This window comes from Chiloscyllium plagiosum, chromosome 5 (assembly GCF_004010195.1).
Source record: "Chiloscyllium plagiosum isolate BGI_BamShark_2017 chromosome 5, ASM401019v2, whole genome shotgun sequence".
Lineage (NCBI taxonomy): Eukaryota > Metazoa > Chordata > Chondrichthyes > Orectolobiformes > Hemiscylliidae > Chiloscyllium > Chiloscyllium plagiosum.
Genome location: NC_057714.1, coordinates 119261015 through 119276944, shown reverse-complemented (window position 1 = coordinate 119276944; position 15930 = coordinate 119261015). Strand labels below are relative to the sequence as shown.

Sequence of the window (15930 nt, the reverse complement as noted above, 5' to 3'; positions counted from 1 at the left end):
TTAACCAGATAATCAGAGTAGAGCCTAAATATCAACATATTTTAAAACATTATATGGAAAAAGGGGAAATGTGACACGGCAGGAGTTTTTCCAAAATGGTTTGATGTATTTACAATGGTTTGATGTATTTACAATGAGTTGGATCATACATGCTATGTATGAAATTGAGTGGTGATATCAACTAGCAGATGTCAAAAGGATATGCAACTGCTGAAGGATCATACGTATAGGTGAAAACAGGTAATATTAGCAGGTAAAATTGACATTGGTAAATTAAACTGGTAGGGTGTCTGAAATGGAACAATTGTGGTTGATAGTAAAAGAATGTGACAATGGTGTTAAAGTTGAAAGAATAAAGATGAGGGAAGTCAGATTACACAGAAGCCTGTAGACCTTTGCTGTACTCCTATTTAAAAGAACATTGTCTTAATCACTGAGGGAGAAGAAAAGGTAACAGGTACATTTCATTCTATGTTTCGTACAAAAGATTTAACATTATGTAAAATTATTCTGGTTGATTGTCAGCATCAAAATCAGGCTTTGTTCAAAAGGTTCTGGTGCTTTAATTATATTTCTCAGCACCACAGAACTACATGTGTTTTGATCAGCCAATGTTTTACTGAAAAGTCTTTATTTTTGTTAACAGTCAATCTTGGAGCAGCAAAAGCAGCACAAAGAGGTAAGTGTTTGTGAGGAATTTAGAAGCAATACTAAATTGTTTTAGGAAAAAGTGCTGTATTAAATGAGCAAAAGGCAAAAGCTGTAACTTAACTCTGCATCAAATCTGTGCTCAACCAATCTTCAAATTTCGTGTGGCGGCTTATGAGGTAGTGTAGATGGAAGTTTACTCTGCAGCTAGCCCGACTTGTACCTGACTAGTAATATAGAAACATAGAAGATAGGAACAGGCCATTTGAGTTTGCTCTGTCATTCGCTATGTTCATGACTAATCGTATAATCGTGTAATTCAAACCCTGATCTTGTTTTCTCCCCATACCCTTTACCTCTGAGAACTACATCTAATGCCTCTTTGAGAGCAGTGATTCTGTTGATTTGTTTTTAACCACAGAGGTTGAGATAGACAACTCTTTAATCAGTATGGGAAGTTAAACGTTATAGGTTTAAGGCAAGAAAGTGGAATTGAAGATATTCAGATGTTATGGACCAGGCCAGATCCCCTCAAAATATTTTAAGAAGTTAGCCTAAACCCTAACTTTTTCTTACTTGTAAGGCACATTTGAAGTGGACGTTCTAGGTGTGATGCAGCTGGTCAAACCACTCAGCTTTAAGCAAAACATAATTTATATAAATGCTACAGTTGAAATGCGAACAAAACAAAATGGAATTTAGAATAGCTTAACTACTGGAAACCTTAACCAACCCCAATATAGCAATTTAACTATGAAGCAGTTCCAATCCAGTAATTTTCCATAAACAGACCGCTTGGCAAAAAGGTAAATTGAACCACATGTTCTTACAGGCAGCAGGGAACAACTTCCAAAGTGATTTCAAAGAGAAACGTCAATCAGGACTCATCTCCCGAAGCTTGAAACCTTTTCTCTGGATTCCAGCATCTTGTGACTGCTACAGATAAAAACAAACTGGAAAAAACCTGAACTGGGAGAACTTGCCACTCCCCTGCCATTATTAAACTGGGCACTTCAGCACCTCTGCCTTTCAGACCTCTCATGAAAAAAAACAAGGACAAAATAATCATTTTAACTTGACAGCATTGTCACACTGATCAGCCATGATCTCATTGAATGGTGGAGCAGACTTAATGGACTGACTGATTGATTTCTGCTTCTACATTTAGTGGTCTGAAGGTATTATTAACTATCCGCCAGGCCTTGGGTCCCTCTTCTGTGTTCAGAGAGGATTTCAAAATTAAAGTCAGGGTCCCAAAGCTTTTCCCTTGCTCTGTAGCAACTTGGGAGTCAACTCATCTGGGCCTGGTTATTTATCCAGTATCAACGAGGTGAAAGTGTTTACACAGCGAAACCTTCTTCCTTCCCAACAGCCCTCCTCGCTGATTTATTTACCTATATCATATTACTTCATAGTGAGTACAAATGCAAAGTACTCATTTAAAATCTCACCCACAGCTCCGTATCCACACAGAACTTTCAATTTGGTCTGTACTTTTCCCCTCTGGTTATCTTCTTGTTCTTAGCATGCTTCTAAAATGTATGTGAATTTTCCTTTATTTTACCGATCAGTATATTTTAATACTGCTTCACTTTTCTAATTTTTTTTAACTAATCCCTTTAAGTAACTTTGTATACATTGCTAGGCCTTCTGTGGTATTGAATCCTCAGTATCTCCAATAAACATCCCCTTTTGCCTTTCTTCAATCCTGTATGTTCCTCAATAGCCAAGTTACTTAGGACTTGTTGGTCCTACTGTTCACCTTCCTTAGGAATATGTGCCTACAGTCTATTTCTTTTATAAAAGACGCAGCTCTGAAGTGGATTTTCTCCAAATGTCTGTTCTCAGAACACTCAGATCTTATAATATTAAAGTTAACCTTCCCCCAATCCAGAACCCTTTTCTTCTAGTCCACATTATGAAGTTGTGGGTGTACTGTACCTTTAAGGGAGCTGAAATTTCTGGCTAGCGCAAAGTTTGCTGAACATTTAAAAATGTAACATTTGGGTTGAAACACATATCTGGTGACGTGTTGCCAGGATACAAAAACAAATTCAAACTTCTGCCACTCAGTTTAAATGATGTCCCAAATACAAAAGTCTAATTGAAATTGAATCTTACTCTTTTGGATGACATCAAACCAATGAAACAATTGGATGTTTTGGAGTATAAATGTCAAACACTTTGAAGAGTTAGATAGAACGGCAAATAGCAGCCAGCACCAACAAGACTGCTTGCAGAAAGATCTGCTCTCGGAAAGGTACCTTTATCTATCAAAGACCTGTGGAGCAGAATCTCCAAGAAGAAAGGAAGACAGGAATACAGAGAAGAAGTGAAAGGTGCATAGTTTTGAAATAAGTTTTTCATTAATCTTAGTCGGGATTTTTTTATCAGACTAGTATTGTAGAGAGGGAGGGAGAAGATAGGTTTAAGAGAAAGAAGTTGTAAATAATTGTTAGTTAATATTCTCTATTAGACTTAAAGAATAAAGTTGTTAATTTTTACTTTAAATAGTGACTTTTGGGATAGTTCTTGCCTCTCGAATTTTAACAGATTACAGCACGGGGTGAATCTTTTCTGTGTTGCAGGTTTAAATTAGCAGAGGGGTTTGGAAGCTCAGATACAAAAATTTCAGGGCACATTTCTCACCCTATCTTGGTTGAAAACTATTGGTCTATTGTACATTCCCAATAATGTGACTGATCTATTTTGTTTCTATATTTGAGCTATAGTGCCTCAGTTCAGGACTCTTGAATGATATCATCACTCATTATTACAGTCAAGATTGCAACACCACCTCTTCACGCATCTCCTTGTCTCACCTGAAGATTCTATAGCTCAGAATAATGATCAGCCACTTCTGCTTCTCTCTTAAATATTTCTCCACGATAGTAATGATGTTTATTATCTCCATGTATTAATTAGCACTCTCAACTCATCTTCCTTATTCAGATCTTCCTTATTGTATTAAAATAAATGCTATCTGACCTTGAAGAGCTTCCTTGTGCCTTGATTTGAATAAATCCACTCAGAATGAATCCCCTGTCCACTCTGTTTTTTTAAAAATTGCTTCTCCCCTCTCTCCCCCGATGAGAATAAATTCCTCAAAGGATTCTCCTTCATGAAGCCATGTTGACTCTGTTTGACTGTATTATTTATTTCTAAGTGGTCTGCAACTGCATCCTTTTATAATATATTTCAAGATCATCCCAACAGCAAAAAGGAAAAATTCACAGGGCCAAAGAAAGTATTCTAATTAGTATTACAGGCCATTTTGCTATAACGTGACAGCTGTGTTCTTCTGCATCTCACGCTCCAGAAAAACGCACTGTTGAAGATCAGTAATAGAAAATTGCCATACCTGTTCAGTCAAAAATTTGCATTGTCCACAATTCATCAATTACGTTATAGCCAATTTGTGCTGATAAAAGGTACATTATAGCAGAACAACCTGTACTCATAAAGAGCTGGCAATATGGGTCAAATGACCTCCTTCTGTTCTCTATGATTCTTTGATCCTCCAAGAGTCAAAAATAAAATGAGTTGCAAAAAACATTTCAGTTAAATGCTATATAGATGGAGAACAATTCAATAAATACTGCTAGTCTTGTATTGTCACAGTGACAAACGTATTCAGAAAAATCTTGTAAGTAAAATTACCATTAACTGTTTTATTCCCTTTTCACAGCTGAAATGGTGAAAGGCTATGCTTCCAGATACCGCAGTAAGTATTAGAAGATAAGATTTAATGTTAATTGCCATCTACCTTTTACTTATTGCAGTGTTACTGGACACTAATGTTCCAATGCAGTTTATGTTCAAAACAATGAAGCTCAGGACCAATAGCCAAGCCACATTATGGTTGAATCAATTGGATCAAGGGTCCCAAGATAGTGAGAAACTTAAAATGGTTAATGCTAACAAAGAAAAAGATCAGGAGAAATTAATGGACTGGAAACTGAGAAGAAATTGGTGGATGTATATACAATTACAACATTTAAAAGAATTTGGAGAAGTACATGAATAGGAAGGGTTTGGAGGGATATGGGCCGGGGCAGGCAGGTGGGAGTGGTTTAGTTTGAGATTATGTTTGGCATGAACTGATTGGACCAAAGGGTCTGTTCCCACAATGTATGATTCTATGCCTCTATGATGGCTTACTGTTAGAATTCCAAGTGAGGCCTCCATGCTTTGTGGATCACACCACTAAGTAAAAGGATTTAAAATTATGTGCCAGGTGTTAACAGTCCTCGAAGGTGGCCTTCCTGTGGATGGCTAGGGACATTGGTAGCACGGTGGTAGTGTTCCTTTCTCTAGGCCAGGAGTCCTGGGTTCAAATTCCACCTGCTCCAGAGATCTCTTATCCATTATCAGGTTAATTAGAAAATATATTGCTAAAGTTGGCTAGGATTTACTTTTCATGGAGGAAAGAAGATTTAAAGCATATTTAACAGGAATTCATCACTAGAAAATGTTTTAACCAAGTTGATAGTAACAGTTTTCACTTGTAGCATGATTAGTAACCAAAGGATACAGATTGCAACAATATTGACAAAATAATTAGGGAAACTGATAATGTCACCATTTTAAAAAAAAACTTCCATTTTTTCATTTGCCAAAGAATATCTCCCCCTCACCACTGAATCTCTGGAGTTGATAAACAACATTTCTTTACTGTGGAGTCATTGCTAGACTAACAGGTGTTTTGCAAAGTTTCTTCCTTTATGGGGCTATTAGGAAGCAGCTGCCAGCAGTCTATTTACCCACAGGATTATACATAAGAAGAGATTTCTGTTATGGTATTACTATACAATGACTTATTCAACAGTATTAAACTTGTGCCAGTCAATATTTAGCTGTGAAAGACCTAAACTGAGATATTTTGTCAACAGAAAAACTTGCAAGCGAGGACAGAAGCAAAACCATTGGTAAGTAAGAATCCCTTCAGAAGTATTGGTTCTGATGAAAGTTAAGGTAAAGTCACTACAGGGCTGCTGTCTCTCATTAGAGAGAGAGAAGCAATTAGTAACGGTTTCCTCTGAGGGTCATCATTCATCAGACCCTCAGGAGATTGAGAAGTAACGTGATTCATAAGAACCTCAACCGATGTGGGAATTAGATCCCACACTATTAGCATCACATTTCATGACCAGTGAGCTGTCCTGTTGCTAAACTGACCCCGATGAAAATGATGAATGTTAAGTATAATGATGGAGATTAATATAGATAAGATGGAGTTTAATATAGATAAGTGTGAGGTCTTGCATTTTGGAAAGTCAAATCAAGGTAGGAGTTTCATGGTGAATAGTAGGGCCTTAAAGAGTGTAGTGGAGCAAAGGGACTTTGGAGTTCAGGTGCTCGGTTCTCTGAAAGTGGAGTCACAGGGAGACAGGCAGTGAAGAGGCTTTTGGCACACTGGCCTTCATCGGTCATAGAACATAGAACATTACATTGCAGTCAGGCCCTTCGGCTCTCGATGTTACACCAACCTGTGAAACCAATATTAAGCCATCTAACCTACATAATTCAATTTTGTTTCATATGTTTATCAACTGAACATTTAAATGCCCTTAAAGTTGGCGAAATGACTACTGCTGCAGGCAGGGCGTTCCACGCTTCTACTACTCTCTGAATAAAGAAACTACCTCTGACATCTGTCCTATAAGTATCACCCTTCAATTTAAAGCTTTCTCCCCTTGTACTAGCCATCACCATCCAAGGAAAAAGGCTCTCACTGTCTACCCTACCTAATCCTCTTATCATCTCATATGTCTCTATTAAGTCACAACTCAACCTTCTTCTCTGTAACAAAAACAGCCTCAAGTCCCTCAGCCTTTCCTCATAAGACCTTCCTCCATACCAGGCAACATCTAGGTAAATCTCTTCTGCACACTTTCCAAAGCTTCCACATCCTTCCTATAATGCATTGACCAGAACTGTATGAAATACTCCAAGTGTGGCCACACCAGAGTTTGAACAGCTGCAACATGACCTCATGGCCCCAAAACTCAATCCCTCTACCAATAACAGGTAACACACCATATGCCTTCTTAACAACCTTATCAACCTGGGTGGCAACGTTCAGGGATTTATGTACATGGATACAAAGATGTCTCTGCTCAACCACACTACCAAGAATCTTACCATTAGCCCCATACTCTGTGTTCCTGTTGTTCCTTCCAAAGTGAATCACCTTGCAGTTTTCCGCATTAAACTCCATTTGTCACTCTCCGCCTAACTCTGTAGTTTATCTATGTCCCTCTGTAACCTGCAACATCCTTTGACATTATCCACAACTCCATTGACCTTAGTGTCATCTGCAAATTTACTAACTCATCCTTCTATGCCCGCATCCCGGTCACTTATAAAAATGACAACGAGCAGTGGACTCAAAACAGATATTTGCGGTGTACCACTAGTAACTGAACTCCAGGATGAACATTTCCCATCAACCACCACACTTTGTCTTCTTTCAGCTAGCCAATTTCTGACGCAAGCCACCAAATCAGCCTAAATCCCGTACCTGTGTATTTTCTGCTGTAGCCTACTGTGGGGAATCTTGTCAAATGCCTTACTGAAATCTAAATACACTACATCAACAGCTTAGCCCTCATCCACCTGTTTGTTGACCTTCTCAAAGAATTCAGTAAGATTTATCATAGCATTGAGTATAGAAGTTGGGAAGTTATATTGCTGTTGTACAGGACGTTGGTGAGGCTGCACTTGGAGTATTGTGTTCAGCTTTGGTCACCTTGCTTTAGAAAAGATATTATTAAACTGGAAAGAGTACAGAAGAAATTTTCAAGGATGTTGCCAGGACTCAATGAAGAGGGAGAGGTTGGACAGGCTAGGACTTTTTTCTATTGAGCAATGGAGACTGAATGGGATCTTATGGAAGTGTATAAGATCATAAGAGGCATGGATAGAGTGAATGCACTCAATCTTTTTTCCCAGGGTTGGGGAATCAGAGACTAGATGGTATCAGTTTAAGGTTAACCTGATAAGAACCTGAGGGGTAACATTTTTACACAGTATGAGGTACACACATAGAATAAGCTGCCAGTGGGTACACTAATAACGTTTAAAAAGCATTTGGACAAATACGTGGATAGAAAGGGTTAGTAGGATATGGGGTAAATTCAGGGAAATGTGGTTTGCATGGATGGACATTTTGGTTGGCATGGACCAGTTTGAGCCAAAGGGCCTGTCTCAGTTCTATAGGACTCTTTGACTCTATAATTCTATAAATAAACGGCAACATATGATCTGTTTGGCAGACAGGGAAATCAGCTCTTGTATTGAACTGATTCATCTGATCTCAGGCTGGCCCATACGTCTGCTTCAGTTGGCTGCAAGAAGGTGAACAACTCAATCAGTATTCCTGCATCGAAGTGTTATCATGCAATCCTTTCAATAAAGGACACTGATAGAGCAAATGTAAAGGACTGACTTGACTATGATCCTAGGCAGGAATAATCTGTTTGCACCTGGATGTGGAACTGGATATCTCTTTACATCTGTGGAATAATATGGAAGTTAGTTGGTGTAAAATTGGTCTTTGTCAAACCAGCAGATAGGTAAACCCATCCATGTCAACTTCAACAGGCCATCGGCCAGCAGAATTGGCAGACAAGTGGGAAATAGATTTTAATACAAGAAAAGGTTTTAGGTGAAACACTTTGACAAAGTGGATTTGGGGAGGCAATGTAGATTTTATGGTGCAATTCTAAAGAGTGTGCAGTTACGGTGAGAACTAAAGGTTCTTTGAAAGTGGCAGAACATATCAAGGCAGTAGTTAACAAATAGTGATCTTGGTCTTCATAAATAAGAGGCCTGATTACAAAAGTAGGATAAGTTGTGAAGAATCATAAAGGTTGATTAGGCCACAACTAGAACTTGCATTCAGTTCTACTCACCATGCTCTGGGAAATATGGAAAAGATGATTTACCAAAATCTTTACAGTGATGAGGATTTTATATACAAACTTGGGCCAAAAGGAGATTGAGGGGAGAGCTAATAGAAGTTGACATTTTGACAACTTTCTATAAGGTGCTGGTACAAGGACGAGGGGTCACTGATTTAAGATTTCGAATAACAACTCAGGGGTGATGATAAAAAAAATGCATTTCTTTTGGGGAGCAAATGGAGTTGTGTCTTTCCACTTGGTGGAAGTGGAGACAGTCATTGAATTCAGAGTGTAATTAGTAGGCGAGATATTGTAGAGTGTGGAGAACATTTCCATAATAAGTAGGCTATTTATTTATATGGCACGTTGCTCCTAAATTTCCACTGATTTAAGTCCATCAATTTACGGTTAACTTAGCTATTTCACAAATATAGATGAGAGAAAGTGGTTTTGGAAAAGCACAGCATGTCAGGCAGCATCTGAGGAGCAGGAAAATCGACGTTTCGGGCAAAAGCCCTTCATCAGGAAAAGAGGCAGGGTGCCTGCAGATTGGAGAGATAAATGAGAGGGGGTGGGGGTGGAGAGAAAGTAGCAGAGAGTACAAAAGGTGAATGGGGGTGGGGTGGAGGTGATAGGTTAGAGAGGAAGGTGAGGGAATGTAACAAGGACTACAATAGATGAATGGGGGTGGGGATGAAGGTGATAGGTTAGAGAGGAGGGTGGACTGGATAGGTAGAAAGGAAGATAGGCAGGTAGGACAGGTCATGGGGATGGTGCTGAGCTGGAAGGTTGGAGGTGAGGTGGGGTAAGGAGAAATGAGGAAACTGGTGAAATCCACATTGATGCCATGGGGTTGAAGTGTTCCGAGGCGGAAGATAAGGCGTTCTTCCTCCAGGCGTGGGTGGTTAGGGACCGGTGGTGAAGGAGGCCCAGGACTTGCATGTCCTTGGCAGAGTGGGAGGGGGAGTTGAAATGTTGGGCCACAGGGCGGTGTGGTTGATTGGTGCGGGTGTCCCGGAGATGTTCCCTAAAGTGCTCTGCTAGGAGGCGTCCAGTCTCCCCAATGTAGAGGAGATCGCATCGGGAGCAATGGATACAATAACTGATATTGGTGGATGTGCAGGTAAAACTTTGATGGATGTGGAAGGCTCTTTCTGGCCTTGGATGGAGGTGAGGGAGGAAGTATTGGGTGCAGGTTTTGCAATTCCTGCAGTGGCAGGGGAGGGTGCCAGGAAGGGAGGGTGGTTGTTGGGGGGCATGGATCTGACCAGGTAGTCACGGAGGGTATGGTCGTTGCGGAAAGCGGAAAGGGGTGGAGATGGAAATATATCCCTGGTGGGGGAGACCATTTTGAAGTGCCGGAAATGTCATTGGATGATGTGGTTTATGCGAAAGTTGGTAGGGTGGAAGGTGAGCACCAGGGGGGTTCTGTTCTTGTTACGGTTAGAGGGGTGGGGTCTGAGGGCGGAGGTGTGGGTTGTGGACACGATGCGTTGGAGGGCATCTTTAACCATGTGGGAAGGGAAATTGTGGTCTCTAAAGAAGGAGGCCATCTGGTGTGTACTGGGGTGGAACTGGTCCTCCTGGGAGCAGATATGGTGGAGGTGGAGGAATTGGGAATACGGAATGGCATTTTTGCAGGAGGTAGGGTGGCAAAAGGTATAATCCAGGTAGCTGTGGGAGTCGGTGGGTTTGCAAAAAATGTCAGTGTCAAGTTGGTCGTCATTAATGGAAATGGAGAGGTCCAGGAAGGGGAGGGAGGTGTCAGAGATGGTCCAGGTGAATTTAAGGTCAGGGTGGAATGTGTTGGTGACGTTGATAAATTGCTCAACCTCCTCGCGGGAGCACGAGGTGGCGCCAATGCAGTCATCAATGTTGCGGAGGAAGAGGTGGGGAGTGGTGCCGGTGTAACTATGAAAGATGGACTGTTCTACGTAGCCAACAAAGAGACAGGCATAGCTGGGGCCCATACGGGTGCCCATTACTATCACTTTGATCTGGACTATGGAAGATGGACTGTTCTACGTAGCCAACAAAGAGACAGGCATAGCTGGGACCCATACGGGTGCCCATGGCTACCCCTTTGCCTCCGAGCAGAGCGCTTTAGGGAACATCTCCGGGACACCCGCACCAATCAACTCCACTGCCCTGTGGCCCAACATTTCAACTCCCCCTCCCACTCTGCCAAGGACATGGAGGTCCTGGGCCTCCTCCACTGCCGCTCCCTCACCACTCAACGCCTGGAGGAAGAATGCCTCATCTTCCGCCTTGAAACACTTCAACCCCATGGCATCAATGTGGATTTCACCAGTTTCTTCATTTCCCCTTCCCCCACCTCACCCCAGCTCCAACCTTCCAGCCTGATGAAAAAGGGCTTTTGCCCGAAATGTCGATTTTCCTGCTCCTCGGATGCTGCCTGCTCTGCTGTGCATTTCCAGCACCACTCTAATCTAGACTCTGGTCTCCAGCATCTGCAGTCCTTGTTTTTACCTATTTCACAAATATGTTTACATTACCATGTAGGACTGGTTTTACCTCCTGAAGAAGGGCTTATGCCCGAAACGTCGATTCTCCTGTTCCCTGGATGCTGCCTGACCTGCTGCGCTTTTCCAGCAACACATTTTCAGCTCATTACCATGTAGGACTTTACCCCATCACAACACAGAGTCTCAGGTAGAAATATCCACGTGAGATTTACATGGGCAAAAAGTGTGAGATGATCAAATTCCATGTGCGTTAAAGTTGAATACTGTGTGGGAACTGTAATCATGAGTGAAGCACTGCTTCTACAGGAGAATACTGAAGAATTAAGAGTCCTATTGCTCAATTCATGCCACAGCCAAGTTTTCACAAGTTTTGATTCTAGTTGTAAAATCTGGAATTATTAAATTTACAGCAGGCAACTTTGTAGCATAAGGTGTGTGAATAAGCCTTTGCAAAGGAGGGATGTAAAAGGGAATAGAGACATGACAGCAGAATGGACTGTGAGTGTTCTGATTGAAGAGTATAACCAGCATGAAGTGAAATCAGTTGGTTTTAATGTGAACACAAAGAAGTGAAATGTTATTGATATATCTGAAGCTGATGATTTTTATGTTTTTTGTTAACAGAGGCGTTAAAACAAGGCATTCTGGAAAAAGCAAGTAAGTTTCAGAAAGAGGAAATTGTCAAAAAGAGAAACAAAAGAGGTTCCATATTAAAAATCCAATAAATATCCACATTTGGAAACCGACTTACTGGGTCATAGTGGAGTTCCTTTTGAAGGTATAAAATGATCTGGACCAGTATATCTTATTCACAAGTTTTACTGGTTTTACCTGCTGGATAAAGCTAGAGAAGACCAAAAGCAGACAGCTTTGAGGTTCAGCAGGATTGCAAGATTCCCCATGGCCTAGGGAGCCTTTGAACGCAGATGTGTGATCATGTAAGCCCCTAATTTAAACTTACAGGTATTCAAGAAGAGGAACATACTTTGTTCCCTCAATATTGAATCTATGTGCAACTCATGGCAGAATAAGCATGCAAGTAAAAATTCTTCATCAGCAGCTGCCATGACACTTCAATGAAACACTCATCCATCCAAAGATCTTGTATGATAATTTGCTTCAAAACAACAGCTTTTGGTAGCAATTGGAGGTAATACTCCAGGCCTATGACCTCCTTGGTAATCTGCTCCCACATCTGCTGGATTAGTTGCCTCGTTGGCCATTTTCCCCCACCCCCATGGGTATAGATCATCCCTTTTTCCAACTGGAGCCATGTTATCCATCAGTGAGCCCTCTGTCCCTGAGTCAAACTGTCAGTGCACTTCACACCTTCAATGAAAGTGCACACTTGGGGAAATGATCTCTCCAGGAAAATTATTGCTAATCTGAGTTTGTGTGCTAAACATATCAGTTTCTTTAGTGTCTCCAGGTGACCTGCAGTTAACACTTAAATTGCAAGCTAAGCCTAGACTCTTGATGCAACCCTGCAATTCCTCCCTGAAAAAAGCCTTTAACCTCTTGCTAGTGGCTCACCTTCACACTGCATAACTTGGGCCTCCAGAAACTCTCTCCAGCTCCCAATAGCTACTGGTCCCTAATTAGGCAGAAGTTTCAGACTGGGTGGGAGTTCACTGACATGGTACATGATAGACAGGCTCCTTGGCCTATCGAGACATAAGTGATTGATGCTTAATCTGACTGCCTTTCTTCGCAATATTGATGTGGAGTTAGTTGCCATTAAAATGCCTACTCCCTACACTTAAAGCAAAAGCCATGAAATCCCAGCCGCATAAACTGATTATAGATAAGTTAAATACCTGTTTGATATTTCAGGTATCTCTCGTAAAATTTCATAGAGTTAGGGCTTAGAATATTGCCTTTGACAGCAAATAAATGACAACTGGGTATTCTGCAAGTTTTACTATCCCTTTTAGAAGAGGGGAAGTGAGCTGGCTTGGGTCTGCTCCTAATAGAGAAGCCAAGAACATCTGGCTCGATTCACTGCACAAAGTACACTGATGCATTGTAACAAAGCCTGGAGAGGCAGGAGGCAACTCTTTCTAGTGCAGGGTGCATTTGCTATGCACCAAAACAAAATAGTGATGCCAGCAAAGGCTGATGGTCATATAAGCCACCAAAGGTTTCAAATGTGAACCAGGATTCTGTCAATGGAGACCAAAGCCACAAGGACAAAGTGATGGTCCTGTTGAAAATTATGGCCATCTAGAGAGATAAAGTTCCCTCCGTTCTTCATTTGAAATAGCTCTCAGCATGCACAGATGCATTGTATTACTCATCAATCTCTGAGGCCTTCATGAGTCTCAAAGGCAGAATAGATCTTTCCTGCTGAATGTATCTGAGATCTGTCCTTTAGTACTTTATATAGCCCAATGTTCACAGTATTTGCTCTGTAGATTTGATAGTTGTTAGGTTTTATTCACAGTAAAATTTTAATTAAGTTAATTACATTTACTGTTCTTTGTTTTTATATACAGGAGATGATGAACATGAAGGTATGATCAAATTTGGTATTGATTTAGCATAACATAAACAAGTAGTTAAAGAGGTCCAGTTTATCAAATTGTGATGGGAACGCCATGTATAGGGAAGTTACTTGTTCAGTTTCTCAGCCTGTATTACCATGGTTGAAGAACCTGTAAACTGGGTCACTTGCACATCAAAAAAATCAATTTTCCACAGTTCAAGTGATAACATAACATTAGCTTAGAGCAAAAAATGTGATGGTGAGGCAATTTCATTGTTCAGTCTGGCCAGCTAGTTCTTCCAGGATTTTCTACCACTTATTATTAATTATAATCCATCAGCCACTGGCTCCAATAAGCCTGATATACTTTATGAGAAATTATGCATAGCACCAGAATAAATGAGGATAGAAATAACAACAGAAAGAACTGAATCACAAAACCCATCCACTGTTAAAGATACTGAGTGCTCACTGATTTAGAAAATCCAAGCTGCTATTTTGCAGAATGAATGGAAGTTTGGTTTCTATTAGGTGGATTTTCATTCTGGATGCTAGGTCAGAGGAGTTGAAAAATTCTTGGATGAGCATGCCCATCTGAGAAGGAAATTTCCAGGGGGGTGGGCCAGCCGCTCCTAGTTTGGAGATGCACGTTAAGGTACTGATGGTGCAAGCTTGCTTTTTAAAAGGTTTGCCTCAGTGCTATGGGATTTCATCTCTATTACTATAAACCAGGGAATTCTCAAAAACAGGAAGTCTCCCTGACAGGATATCAGTCTCTGACTATTGACTCTATCTGGCTATTGACTGTATCTATTCCTCTCATTATCTTGTATACCTCGATCAGGTCTCCTCTCTTCCTCCTTCTCTCCAGAGAGAAAAGTCCGAACTTTTTCAGCCTTTCTTCATAAGGCAAGCCCTCCAGTTCAGACAGCATCCTGGTAAACCTTCTTTGCACCCTCTCCAAAGCCTCTGTATCTTTCCTATAGTAGGGCGACCAGAACTGGACGCAATATTCCAAGTCCGGTCTCACCAGGGACTTGTAGAGTTGCAGCAAAACCTCGCAGCTCTTTAACTCGATACCCCTCTTAATGAAAGCCAAAACACCATATGCTTTCTTAACAACCCAATCCACTTGGGTGGCAACTTTGAGGGACCTATGTATTTGCACACCCAGATCCCTCTTGTTCCTCCACACTGCCAAGAATCCTGTCTTTAATCCTATATTCAGCATTCGAGTTCGACCTTCCAAAATGCATCACTTCGCATTTATCCAGGTTGAACTCCATTGCCATTTCTGAGCCCAGCTCTGCATCCTGTCTATGTCGTGCTGCAGCCTGCAGTAGCCCTTTATACTATCGGCGACACCTCCAACCTTTGTGTCATCTGCAAATTTACTAACCCACCCCTCAACCTCCTCATCCAAGTCATTTATGAAAACTACAAAGTGCAGAGGCCCAGGAACAGAGCCCTGCAGGACCCCACTCAACACTGACCTCCAGGCAGAATACTTTTCATCTACAACCACTCTCTGCCATCTGTCAGCCAACCAATTCTGAATCCAGATAGCCAAATCTCCCGAATGAGCTGACCATGGCGAACCTTATCAAATGCCTTACTAAAGTCCACATACACCACATTCACTGCTTAATCTTCGTCGACCTGTCTTGTCACCTCCTCAAAGAACTTATTATGATTTGTGAGGCATGACCTGCCTCTCACAAAGCCATGCTGACTGCCTTTAATCGCACTATGCTTTGCCAAATAGTCATAGATCCTGTCCCTCAGAATTCTTTCCAAAACTTTGCTGACCACAGACGTAAGACTGACTGGTCTGTAATTGCCAGGGATTTCCCTATTACCCTCTTGAAAAGAGGAACAACATTTGCCTCCTTCTATTCCTCCGGTACGACACCCGTGGAGAGTGAGGAGGCAAAGGTCTTCACCAGCGGCTTAGCAACCTGCTTTCTCACTTCCCGGACCAGCCTGGGATAAATCTGGTCTGGCCCTGCGAACTTATCAATCTTAATGTTTTCCAAAATTTCCTTAACATTAACTTCATCAAACTTGATCTGGTCAAGCCTATATCCCAGCTCCTCAAAGTTCTCATTCACCACAATGTCCCTTTCCTTCGAGAAAAAGGAAGCAAATTACTTATTTAGGGCTTCCCCTATCTGCTCAGACACCACGCACAAGTTCCCTACACTATCCTTGATCAGTCCTACCTTCTCCCTGATCATTCTCTTATTCCTCATGTATGAGTAAAATGCCTTTGGGTTCCCCCTAATCCTATTTGACAAGCCTTTTTCGTGTCCCCTCCTGGCTGTCCTCAGTCCATTTCTGAGCTCCTTTCTAGCAAGCCTGTAACCATCTAAAGCTGCACTAGATCCTTGCTTCCTTCACCTTA

General features: G+C 41.3%; 1 protein-coding gene across 1 annotated transcript in view; it reads left to right on the top strand.

Annotated features, from left to right (window-relative positions):
* Window positions 1-414: 414 nt before the first annotated feature.
* LOC122550372 (plectin-like) overlaps window positions 415-15930 on the top strand; it is a 63004-nt gene continuing 47488 nt past the window's right edge. The window contains exons 1-6 of the mRNA XM_043691098.1: window positions 415-457; window positions 647-679; window positions 4337-4372; window positions 5541-5576; window positions 11666-11698; window positions 13537-13554. Coding sequence (XP_043547033.1) covers window positions 4342-4372; window positions 5541-5576; window positions 11666-11698; window positions 13537-13554 — 118 coding nt within the window. The 5' untranslated portion in view covers window positions 415-457; window positions 647-679; window positions 4337-4341. The remainder of the gene's footprint in view (window positions 458-646; window positions 680-4336; window positions 4373-5540; window positions 5577-11665; window positions 11699-13536; window positions 13555-15930) is intronic.